The sequence below is a fragment of the Mesitornis unicolor genome, unplaced genomic scaffold (assembly GCF_000695765.1).
Source record: "Mesitornis unicolor isolate BGI_N332 unplaced genomic scaffold, ASM69576v1 scaffold41884, whole genome shotgun sequence".
NCBI lineage: Eukaryota > Metazoa > Chordata > Aves > Mesitornithiformes > Mesitornithidae > Mesitornis > Mesitornis unicolor.
This window is the reverse complement of record NW_010182914.1, coordinates 51,623-63,800: the sequence shown is the minus strand read 5'-3', so window position 1 is coordinate 63,800 and position 12,178 is coordinate 51,623. Positions and strand designations below refer to the sequence as shown.

General features: G+C 36.9%; 1 protein-coding gene across 1 annotated transcript in view; it reads right to left on the bottom strand.

The window, feature by feature from the left end:
* Positions 1 to 140: 140 nt before the first annotated feature.
* NHLRC2 (NHL repeat containing 2) overlaps positions 141 to 12,178 on the bottom strand; it is a 28,948-nt gene continuing 16,910 nt past the window's right edge. Inside the window, exons 6-11 of the mRNA XM_010183940.1 lie at positions 7,040 to 7,139; positions 6,342 to 6,573; positions 5,765 to 5,887; positions 4,501 to 4,710; positions 3,198 to 3,423; positions 141 to 406 (exon numbers count right to left, since the gene is read on the bottom strand). Of these exons, the coding sequence (XP_010182242.1) occupies positions 141 to 406; positions 3,198 to 3,423; positions 4,501 to 4,710; positions 5,765 to 5,887; positions 6,342 to 6,573; positions 7,040 to 7,139 (1,157 nt within the window). The remainder of the gene's footprint in view (positions 407 to 3,197; positions 3,424 to 4,500; positions 4,711 to 5,764; positions 5,888 to 6,341; positions 6,574 to 7,039; positions 7,140 to 12,178) is intronic.

The window sequence follows — 12,178 nt, the reverse complement described above, 5'->3', positions numbered from 1 at the left end:
GTAGGGAAATTTACTTCATTTTACCAAGTATATTATTTCTTAGCTTTGTCAAAAGCTCCAGGAAAATAGACAACGCAGAAGTTTTCCTCCTAAAGAAATGGTGGATAGTAAAATAAAGTACAAAACTAGCTGGCTTTGGGTTAGTTGGTTAAAAATGTGTGTATCAGTTCAACTGGAGTCAAGCTGCCTGGGTTTGTACTGGTTATCTGTAAAGGCTGACTGAATGAGATTCCTTTCATCATGCAGGCGCTGCTATCTTTGCTGCAGTAGTAGAGGCACGCTTTGACAGCCAGGGTAGCTTCAGCTGACAGACAGCTCCTGGGCAACTGGAAGGGAATGATGGTTTGACAGGAAACATCCTTTATTTCTCCAGACAGACACTGGCCTTGAAGCAGCCAGGTATTATCTGTAAAAGAACAAGAAGTTTTATCATTAAGATATTTAACACTATGTTTGACACCTACAGAAAACACTATTTTACCTATAGGACAACAAGGACATTCTTTCCTTGCGCAACATCAGGGGAAATTTCCTTCCTGATTTTTCCAGTTGTGGGGAAAAAAAAAACCAACTCAGAAAAGTAATTCACAAATGCTTCTTTAGCAGTCATTTAAAGATGGAGAGATCCACAGCTTTGCTTTAGAACTATAGGTATATATATGGCACATCTTATTTAAATGAAATGGACCTGCAGTTTGTCCTGTATGCCCTTAAGAACATATTAAAATTTATTCTGAGATATGCGAGCAAAACCCTGTGAATTACTGGGCTGCTATACACTTGTATCAGAGATCTAATACTCCAGGTAAGATATCTGCCATAAATGCATAAAACTGCAGGTAAATTATGGCATTTCCAAACAGAAGTGTTGGCTTTACAAGTGGGTTGCTGCAATTTAGCAATGTTTAGGCTGACTGTTACAACAGAACTTGAGCTTCACAATAATTTAAATATTTAAAAGTACGTGAACCGAAAAATGAACTGCACAATAAATGTACCTAGCTCATTGCACTGTACTCTGTATTTTACTGTGAGATGGATGAAGTGCTCTTTTTGGCATTTTTCAGAGACTATCTAAAAGTTGGCGCTAGAATTTATGAGCTTGAAATGACTTACTGAGTTCAGGTTGCTTACATTCTCCAATTTTACTAACCCTTGAAGCCATCACGTATATCTTTCCTTCAACAATATTTTGAGATTCTGGAGGCCAAGTGTGCCGACTCTCCTGGAAATAGTCTATTTGTACTCCAAAAGCACAAACTGGAATGAGAAACTACTTTCAATCATGAAGCACATACACAAATTGCAGTGCCTGTGCAGTATCTGTTGACTGCTCTTAAAAGCAATCAATTTAATTAAGCTACCATATGGACACTTTGAAAGCTGGCCAACAAAAGACGAGTCAAATGATGAGGAGATATTTACTTTCAGATCAGTTTAACTGCATTTACAAGGAGGGATAACTATTAACAAGTATTTATCATTGTAAAAGCCAATATGGCATGTGAATTCTGCCAGAGAGCAATTACTAAAAATTAGCATAACTCTAAAATCTAGCAGCATTTCTAAAAATAAATGTTTTCCAATGCAGTGCAACAACTGAGAGAACATAACTGAAATATAAATGTTCTCTCTGTTGCTTTCAAAAATATATTGAGGAACAAATGGTGCAATTTCAACACCAAAAAGTTGACACAGAAACTAAAGAAAATGACATTCTAGACTCTTCTTTTTTTTAAAAAAAATTGCTCAGCAACTCATTAACCAGTCAGTTAAGCTTTCCTCTGCTCTGTAACTGGCTTACTGGGCATCTTGTTCACATCCTCCAAAGGTAGCAGTCCTCTGTACAGAGACATGCATCACTTACTTCAGTGTGCCTAGAGAAAAAGTGCTGAAATTTTTCAGAGTCCGGATGCTAAGTGTCCTCCTTTCACCTCCAAGAACACTAGTTTATGGTAGCAGTTTTACTTCGGCACACAGCACCTACTATAGGATACTTTTTAGAAGTATTGACATTCCAATGAGAAAAATTTTCTTCAAGAGCATAGATGTATTAAGCTTAAAACAAATCAGTCACATCTGAGTAACTCAGGAACCAGGCAAAACTGTTCCAATACACAAAGAATGTTAAAAATATGGGTTATTTTCAATATTTGCTTTCATATAGTACATCCAAAATCACAGACAGATTCTCCTTTTTGGGTACAGCTAGACCACTGGAAAGTACTGTCTCCGAACACCCACTAATGGTCAGCCTATGCAAGTAGGTGTTTCAGATAACCACGTTATTTTTGTACTGAAGAGAACTTTATGAAACACTCACATGGTCTATTCTACCATTTGTGTTATAGGCATAGAAATATCCAGCATAAGGATGGCAACAGAGGCTAGAATTAAACCATTTGTTGTACACCATATGGACAAGTTGCATGTGCTCTTTTAGAACACTTAAGAGATGAGAGAGAATAATTTAGGCTCAGGAAACTGATGTAACATGAAATAATAATTCCATTATATAATAACAATATTCCCATTTCGCAGTAATCAAGGTACACCGTGACTGAAAGAGCCGTGCAAGGCCACAAAAGCAGTCAGCAAAAGAACTTGCAAGAATGGCAAATCATTTCTGCTGCCTTTACATACCATAATTTACCTCTTACATAAAAAACTCCAGTGCTTTATTATAGAAATAATCAAGCAGAAATACGTAAATATGAATTATAACAAAGATGGTTCAAGTGGTTAGGTATAAATGTACCTCATTTTTTTTAAGAGACAAAAACAAAACCAAAAAAGAAATATCTTTCAGGAATATGCATTCATGATGAGCTTTCTCCCAGAAACAGATGGTAGGGCTGGGATGAGCTGGAGTGAAGAGGGCAAACATCTAAGGGGTATCAGTACCTCTGTAAGCCCTCACTGGCAGCTTCTTCCAAAAAAGGGAAAAAAAAAAAAAAGCAGCATGTATTAATTCAAGCCAAAAGCAGCCTATCAGGTGGGGTTTTTCAATCTTTGCACTCCAACTGTTTAATGTATCAACTCTAAATAACGTGTATTGTCTCACAAAGTCAAATGAGAACACAGGACTGGGAGATACCTTCTAATTCATCAGACTGTATTGCAGGCATGTCACAATATAACCCACTTTGTGTCTTACCTACTCCTGTTCAACTGATAAAACACCACAGGCACTTTACCTTCTGCTGTGATAAACCAGGAATTGGGTGCTTCTTCATTCAGTTTTGAATCTGGAGGAAGAGTCAGCTTTAATAAAAACTGAATTGTCTGGCCAGGAGCGACAGCTAGTGAAGGAAGTTGAACATTTGGTGCAGATTTAGGCAGTTTTGGAAGGTTTGTTATTTTATCCTTTTGCACAGGCAGGTTATCTGGAACATCGCACGCTTCTGGACTCAGGATAGGCAACTATCAGTAGAAATGAAAAAAAAAAGCTATTTTTATTTGCACTGAAAGCAAACAAGCTTTCACAATACAATCACAGCTTCAAAGCTGACATGGACTAGGAAAACTAACACATGATAATATGGCTATCGGACTAAAACTTTCTGTCAGAGTGCAACAGTACTACAATGACAAAGAAAAAGGGAAGGACAAAATTATTTTTTTCAAATGAAAAGTACTATTAAAATCATAAAATCCACAACTACTTTAGAGCATCCACTACTTTGAGTATCCTTTAATTCAGAATTTCAACAGTTGCATTATATTTTTACTTAAAATAAAATTCCTAGGTATTTTCTAATCTGGTGGTAAATTGCATGATTTCTTAATAAAATCAAAGATTTTAACAATTCAGACTGCAAATTAAAGAATAATTGCCCAGAAAAGCCACCAACATTTATAAGATATTAAAATCTAAACACACATTAAGATCATGTAGTACTAAATACAAGAAACATACAAGAAGACAGTTGGACCATTATGTCATATATGCGTGTGTGTGTATATATGTGAAAACATTAAGACATAGAGCCATTGTAAGATGGACAAGAGCATTAATTCGTTTTCCTTTCATGTCTATAAGCAAATACAGCAGTGCTCAGTTATGACAGTGGTTTTGATCTGACAACTGGGAAGCCTGCTTTAAGTCACTGACCTCCCAAAATGGTCTCTTATAGTTTACCTACAGGACTTAGTAATCTATTTCAACTTCCACTTGTTACAAAGTACTCATGAAATGGGTTTCATACTGAAAAACTGGGCTGTAATGTTTAATTACTCACGTTTCTGTATTATTCTTTTCTGGAGGATCATCACTTTCTCTTTTCATGCAAAAGCTGCCTTTCCAAAGACTAAGGCTTTCAACAACTGTGCTAACAGGCAACGTTTATTTGACAGATAATCACAAAACTTTCTGTGAATATAGCCACTGTATCCAAAAAGTTTATTAGCTATCTGATTTTTGTACCACTTGCCAAAGTCTGTAATAGTAATTTATATCAAGAAACACCACTATCAGCCTGTTTAATAAATACTACTTGCCATGGAAAGAATTTTTGTTTCCAAATCCAGCACTTTAATCTGATGATTATTTGTGTCTGCAACATACATCAAGCGGCCATTGTCTTCAACACACAAACCGCCCGGTTCATTAAAAGTTGACTGTGTAAAGCTGGAACCAATAACATTGCTTGCTTCTCCTGTGCCAGCCAGGGTAGCACAGTTCTTCATCTTGGGATCTACAACCTTAATCTGAGAGAAACACAGACACAAAAAACCCACCAGGATTAGAAGTATTATTAGAAGCATTATCTTATGCCCTGCATTTTCAGAAGCCAACACTAACTTTGAGTACCTCAGCTACCAAGTATGTGTCCCAGAAGCTACGTTATCATACTTTACTAAATGACATGTCCCCTCTTCCCCTATCTCCCCAATCCCTGCTGGACTTTACTTCTTCCTTTCGTCTTTACTCAGTATTCCCTTTCTTAATTTCCAAGGCACCTACCCCTCTCATATAAAAGTAAGCTGAATGACTTGTTTTTCTAATGTTTGTTGCCTTTCTGGAAATATTTGCAAAATATTAAGAGCATAATAAAACTCACAGGCTAAATCCTATAACTTTTTTTAATAGATAAGGGTTTTTTTTCCCCTCAAAGTAATGGCAAAAACATTTATAATGTTTTATACAATACCTAAACCAAAAATTTCATTTGCCACATAAATTTCAATAAGCATTTAGTGGTATATACTTTATTCTTCAAATTAAAACAAAGCACTTTTCTTTCAATGCATTTAATCAATGCATGAGGTTAACAACCTTCCAGACATGAAAGCTTACACATCATCACATGGGAACAATCACACAAAACAGTATCTCTTATCTCAGAGTTCCATGGAGGCAACCCACAATACTCCTCAAAATTTGCTTGGTGTATTTAAGCGAAAAGCAAGTCCTCTTGTTCTCCCAGTTTTATCAGTATTCCTGACTAAACACTCATAGGTCTTTTACTCTAGTTCAGCACCTTCAGGAAGATAAAAGGAAAGGGTCTTTAGTTTGAACTGTAACTTGGCACTTTAAATTCACCTTCCCCAAGGGATCATCATATCCACACAGCAGCATGTGGCAGCAAAACAACGGTAAAGAGAAGGACTCATAAAGGAAGGAAGGAAAGAAGAACACACAAAGGAACTTGCATAATTTGTTTCCTGAGCTTAACTGAACCAAGCGCAATCTTTGTGCGTTCCTAAAATAATCCTTTGTAGTAGTAAATGTTGCAAAACCTGGAAACTACCGCAGGCCTACCTTATGATTATAGGAATCCGCCACATAAAGCAGTTTTCTTTTCTTGTCCCACGTTACTCCTAAGGGATGCTGCAGCTTTGCATTTATGCCTGCTCCATCCACATCACCAAAGGCAAACAAATTCTGAAAAAGGTATTTTATTAAATTAATACATTTGATTATTCAATGCTGACATGACTTTAAATGATTGTAATTAAATGGAAACTCACTGAATTAAAAAAAAATAAGGCAACTTCAAAACGAGGATACTGAAAACTGGGAAGTGTGGATACTAACCATGGAAATGGAAACTCTCGCATTTAAGTTATCAATATGAATCCAGCTGGCTTCAATGACCACATAAATGCCAAATCAAGCTGGCTATCTCAAAAGTAAATGAAATAACTTGTTATCTCAGAAGCAACAATCTCCACTACAACCTGCGCGTCACAACCGGCACACATTTGCATTCCAAACAGTGAACTTAAGAAACTGATGGCCACGGAAACTGATTTACCCTCTCACCCCAAAAGTAGTTCCTCCAGGTCAGGCTTGAGGAATATTAGTAGGGCAGTGTGGGGAAGTTTGAAGTGATTACCAATGGATCTCTCTCTCCTCCTACAAGGTGCTTCACTGCTCCGTCTTTCAGGGAAATGGTTCGCACAGTGCTGCTCTCACTATCCACTACAAAAAGGCAGTTCCATGGTTCCTCAGGAGCCAAAGAGAGACCCGAAGGCTGTGCAAAGCCTGCCTTGTGTGGGTACGCGTTGTTTCTGTTCTCTTCATTTCCACTCCCAGCGAAGCGAAGGCAGATTCCTTTCTTTAAATCACTAAAGAGAAATAGTACCCAAGTTCAGGAATGAGTTCGAAATACTTCAGACATTACGCATAAACAAAAGACACAAGACAAGCACTTGTAAGTTATAAAACCAACTGAACTGCAGCAGAAGGAATTATTCAATGCCTTTGTGCTAACTTTTATTTTTATTAATATATCATTCATCACTAGATAATTCAGTGAATGCAATGAAAAGTAACATACACTTGTACAAATGTACCTTACCAAGTCGTAGTTTCATAGCAAAAGGAGCATCTTTCATTTCATCTGACAGATGTGGGAAAAAGCAGGAAGACTTTAAAAGACACATGACTTTTAAGTCTGAACAGAAGCAGCAAGCTTCAAGCTAAATACAGTTGAGAAAAATAATTCTTAGTTTAATTTGATTCTCTCTCTTTGGGGTTTGAAAACTGTTTATCAAACAGCAATTTAACATGTCTCTTATTACAGTGGCTTACCTTCCCTTCGGTAGTTTTCCACCTTCCAACATCAGTGCCCATATCTGATGAGTGCCTGCCATTGCTATCCATAAAACATCATCTTCCTGGGTCCCTGAAACTTTTAAAAATGGTTGTGTAAAAACGGATGAAAAAAAAAAACAAACCACTTTGGGATTTTTTTATAAACCAAAGACATCAACAAACCAACCCTGCTGTCCCCCCTACTCCACCTCACCTTTTGCCATGGGGAAGGAAAAAACCAACCAAACCAGACAACAGAGCAAGAGAAGGAGAGAGAATGTCTTTCATCTACCACAAACTCTGCTATTTTTCTTCTGTTATCTTCCTGAGGATATAAAATTGTGTTTTAATATCCCTACCTGATACTTCAAATGCGATTTGCTCTTTGCAACATTTTGCTATTGGGTCCATATTTCACCTGTTATTTTTGGATTCATACCTGCCAACAAATATGTACATATCTTTGCTAAGCATGGTTTTGGGGAGGTGGGGGATGTGAGGGTTGGTTTTTTTTTTTACTATGCTATTGACAAAATTACATATTCCAAAAAACTACTGGCAGTTGTTTACAGGTTTTGAGAGAAATGACCATGGCAGTACCACCGTACATTGTATTCATAGTATGTAACATTTTTAAGATAAGGGTAAACGATGTTTACGTATCATGTAGATTTACACTCTGGACAGCAACAACTGCTTTTTATTCAAACATTAGATGTGATGTGGGCAATTACTAATTTCTTCCTACACTAACCATCCCGTTTCCAAGTTGTACTCCCTACACCCATGTACATGTGGTATCACAAATGCAAGCTGCAGATCTGCAGAACAGTGAACTCTAAGTATAAAACTACTATTCACCAATCCAGATCTTTGAATGACACAAAGCTTGCCCAGATAATACTTCACAAATAAAATTATACAAATGGAAGGAGAACACCTAAGTGCTCTACACCTTTAAACATACCACATTACTGCATAAGAATGCATGAAGACAAGTTGTGAAAGACCATTAAAAAAAACCCCAACAACCCAAACCCAAAGTAAATTTACTTATCTCAGCCTTTTCTAAAAATCACAAGAACAGAAAGTTGAGATTTAATAACTACATTAAAATGGGGACACTTATGTTACTGTTCTACTCTATGCACATTGTATACAACTGACCCATCTAGTCAGAGACAACACTAAAATGTTTTTCTAAGTGAATGTATTGGTATTGGAATAACTATTAGCCAGTCAACAGAAAAATACCTTCAAATTGCTCACAGAAACTTTTTATTCATGTGAATTTATAAAATGCTATGCATCTCAGCGCTGTTCCTGCAAATAATCTAATGGATACGTCTTCCTCACCCCATATTTTGGAGCTTCAAAGTAAAAGCAATTATATGCAAAATGCTTGTGAGCATTTTAAACCTGAGAAGTCAGTCCAAACCAATCTTCCTAAAATGACATTATCATCATTCCCTCAATGAGATCGTGCTGTTTGTCTTCTGATCCTACACCTTTCCTACATTACACACTGCAAGAGCGTGAAAAAGGCATCTTTCTGTCTCCAGAATTGATTTTCGTCACACTGCGAGCCCTCTTCAGAGTAGTATGGGTATGATTTTAACACAGTTCATCTTCAGCCTTTTTTTGTTTCTTGGATCGAGATGCACATTTCCAAGACTGTGATCACAGGCACTGCTGATTCTGTCCTGCACCTCCACATGACTCCATGTTTTTACACGAACTAGGGCTCCAAGAACAGAGGTCAAACTTCCAAAGCACCTAAAAGTTCTTTGTTGAGCAGAAAGGTTTGGAAAATGAGCTGGGAAACAGACATATTATCAGTCACCAGAGATGTGACCAAAGCACTGGCAATGCCAAAAACATCCCAATAAAAATCCCCAAACAACCCCTTCCCTGTGGAATCACCTTTGACTAGAGCTTGTTTTTAAGGGATTTAACTTGAGAAAATGGCCTATGAAATAATTTCACTACTTCCTATATAGTACACCTTCAGCTTCAGGATTTTGTGCTTCCCTGAGGCATATCTTACGTCTTTCAGATGCTGCTACTCTGAGTGCCCTGGAATGAATAATGCTAAAATCACTGGTCAATCTAGAAAGTGAGCTTTTTATCTTGCTATGCCTTGCAGTTCATTCTGAGGGATCTCAAAAAATGCTTTGTTAATTACTTTTCACTTCATCCGCCAATGAAATGAAGGAGTTAGACTTGAACTGAGCACTTGAGAAAAATCTGTTCCATTTATCTCTCCAATTCGCTAATTCCACCCACTGAAAGCTCCCTTGTCATAGCTATACATTGAAAAATTGGAAAAGTTTCTTACTCTAATTTGCATACTGAATGGTTTAACAAATATGAGACACAGGCAAGAAGTATCAATATTAATTTTAAATTTTACTGAATATGTAAGATCAATAGAGAGAAGATCCTTTCTTCAACTAGAGAATAAGACAGGAAAAATAAGAACTCCATAACTGCATAAATTTTAATGCAACTTAAATATTTGCCACTGGATGACAATTAGAACAAAGAGAATGGAAGCAAGCATGGAAATAGCACCAGCATACTGAATGGTGGAAAATACATCAGAACTTTAACAAACAAATTTATTAAACAAAAACCCAGAAGAGTAAAAACAATGCCTGTAGTTGCACAGCTATGGTAATTTATCTCACAATGGTCCTGATGTTACAGAGTTTAAAGCTTTATATTCTGAAACAAAAGACAGAAAAACGTCTTCTTTCAGGACAGGACAGTCTGAGGACATCACCACTGTCATCCTTGCAGTGTTCTCGCAGGAGACGGGGCCAAGGAGAACCAGATCGCTAAAATTATGGTAATGCCATCATTATCATAACGCCTTATCATCCCTGAGTGGAAAGAATTTATTTTTAAAGAATTTATTATAAAACAACATAAAAGAACAAAGCAGTTCTTTTACATTTATTCAATTAAGCATGACATTCCAACCTATCTTAAGCTGTTTTAAAAATCCAGTGTAGTTTCTCCTTATTAGGGTATGTGCTTTCTTATCTCTAGCGTTGCCTGTATCTAAGCAAAGTATGGCTTGCAAATGTGATACACTTATGTTATAAAGAGTCACTAACAACGAACTAGAGCTCTGAATGCACTGGTGTTCCATATTATACAACGCTTCAGTGCTTCTCAAGTTCCTGAATCTGACTCTGCCTTTGCTATGTATCTGTGTTTTAAGAATTCCCAGTCCTGTTAGTACGCACACACGACTTTAAACATTTCAGCAATACTGCTGACCATTAGCTGTGAGTCAATCTGAACACAGATAAAATAGTGTATTTTGTACCAGTCAACAGCAACATCTGTTTGAAGAGATTCCATTCCCAGGACTGCCCACACTTCCACCTTTCCTGTCTGGGGACTGCATGCTTACTTCCAGTCTGGGAATTAAAAGCCTGGGAATCCAAGTTACATTTCGTGGCTGGCACCAGTGACATTTTCTAAATTGACTTAAGCTTGAAAATATTATTCCTGTCTACTAATTTTATCTTTAAAAAAAGAAATAACAAGGAAGAAGTCTGTTGGTACACTCATCTTCTGCAAAAATACCAGAGGCAAAAAGGGCTATGCAACACACCCTCTGGTTTACAGATAGGCATGTTGCCTGTGTGCACACATGAACACAAGTCTTGTCTTCACTTAAGTCAGTGAAGATTTAGCAAATTAAATCCACATCTGACTGACAGAACAACTAGAGAATCATTGTTCTTCTTCAGTGAGACAGATAGCAAAGCCCCAAAGAAATGCTTTAGCACCATGACTTACAAGTATACCTCATTCTTTCTGGGGGAGTAAAAATTAATTTCCTTCTTCTCTTTTGTTTGTTTTTACCTGGCACTCTTTCACATAGCATTGCATCATGCAATCAGCATAACCCTTTATGAAACAGAATGCTTCTAGAATTTTCCTCATTCATTAACATACCTGCCCTTTCATGAAGGGAAATCTTTGCGCATAGATGCCAAGGGGATTTCATACAATGGGAGATTAAATGAAGTTAAGAATTAAGACTACAATGAAGTATTTTCTCTTTCTTTCTAAGTTCTCTAACTCAGGCCTTCTGACTGAAATGGCACTAAACATTCAAAAAAATCCAAAGTAGAAATGTTAGCATTTGTTAATACTGAAGAACTAATTTAGATTATTTAGTGTTGGGCCACATCACTGTAACTATAGAAAAAGCTAAGTTGGGTTATGTGTTTTATTCATTCCTATTCAAGCACAGCAAATGCAGACACTGGAGGGTACTTCAGCACCACAGTCTCCCTGACCCCCAACACCCACATTCCATATTCAAAAGCACTCCCAGCATCAGATGAGAACAGTTAAAAACCGTGTCTCATTCTGCCCCCAGCACGCCTGACAAAGTCTCTGAAAGACTTGTCAAGGATGTTTATTTTCAGCAGCCCTGCACCTGGAATTTTGCATGAAAAACAGTATCTGATACCTGAACTAGCGTTTAGCAATCTGATTTGTAGTTTTAACTTTTTTATCACGAGTATGAAATTAATTCACAGGACTACAGACTGTAACAAAAGGATGTGAAATCATAATTCCAGTTACAAATACCATGTTTTTACAAAGGCCAATTTCAAGACATAGACTGCAAAATGTTACTGAGCTTGACATCTTTAAAGATGTTAACTCTGTTAATCCAAATGCTTCTTTTTACTGCAGAAAGTAATCATCATCATCATTCAGTTTGTCAAGAGGTAGAGAAGTCAAATTTACTAGAAAAGTAGTCTGTCAGACTAGACTGTGTCTATCTAATTACTGTTAGATATTCAGCCACAGCTCCCATTGTATTTTATGTTAAGACTTTGTCCGTTTCTGTCAAAGGCATGTTTATACTAAAATACTAACATAAACATCTAATTTCTTGACCTGTTTCTATAGTGAGCATGTGAAATATTAATAGCTTTTGTTGCTGTTACTATTCAGCAATACCATAAATTCCATAATTGCGGAGCATTCAGTCAGCAGTTTAACCAGGTTCCTGTAGAGAGAATGTCTGTTCTGCTTCTGGAAGTTTATCCCTCTGCAGTTTTCTCTCAAATGTTTAAAGGAAAAAAAACAAAAGCCAGT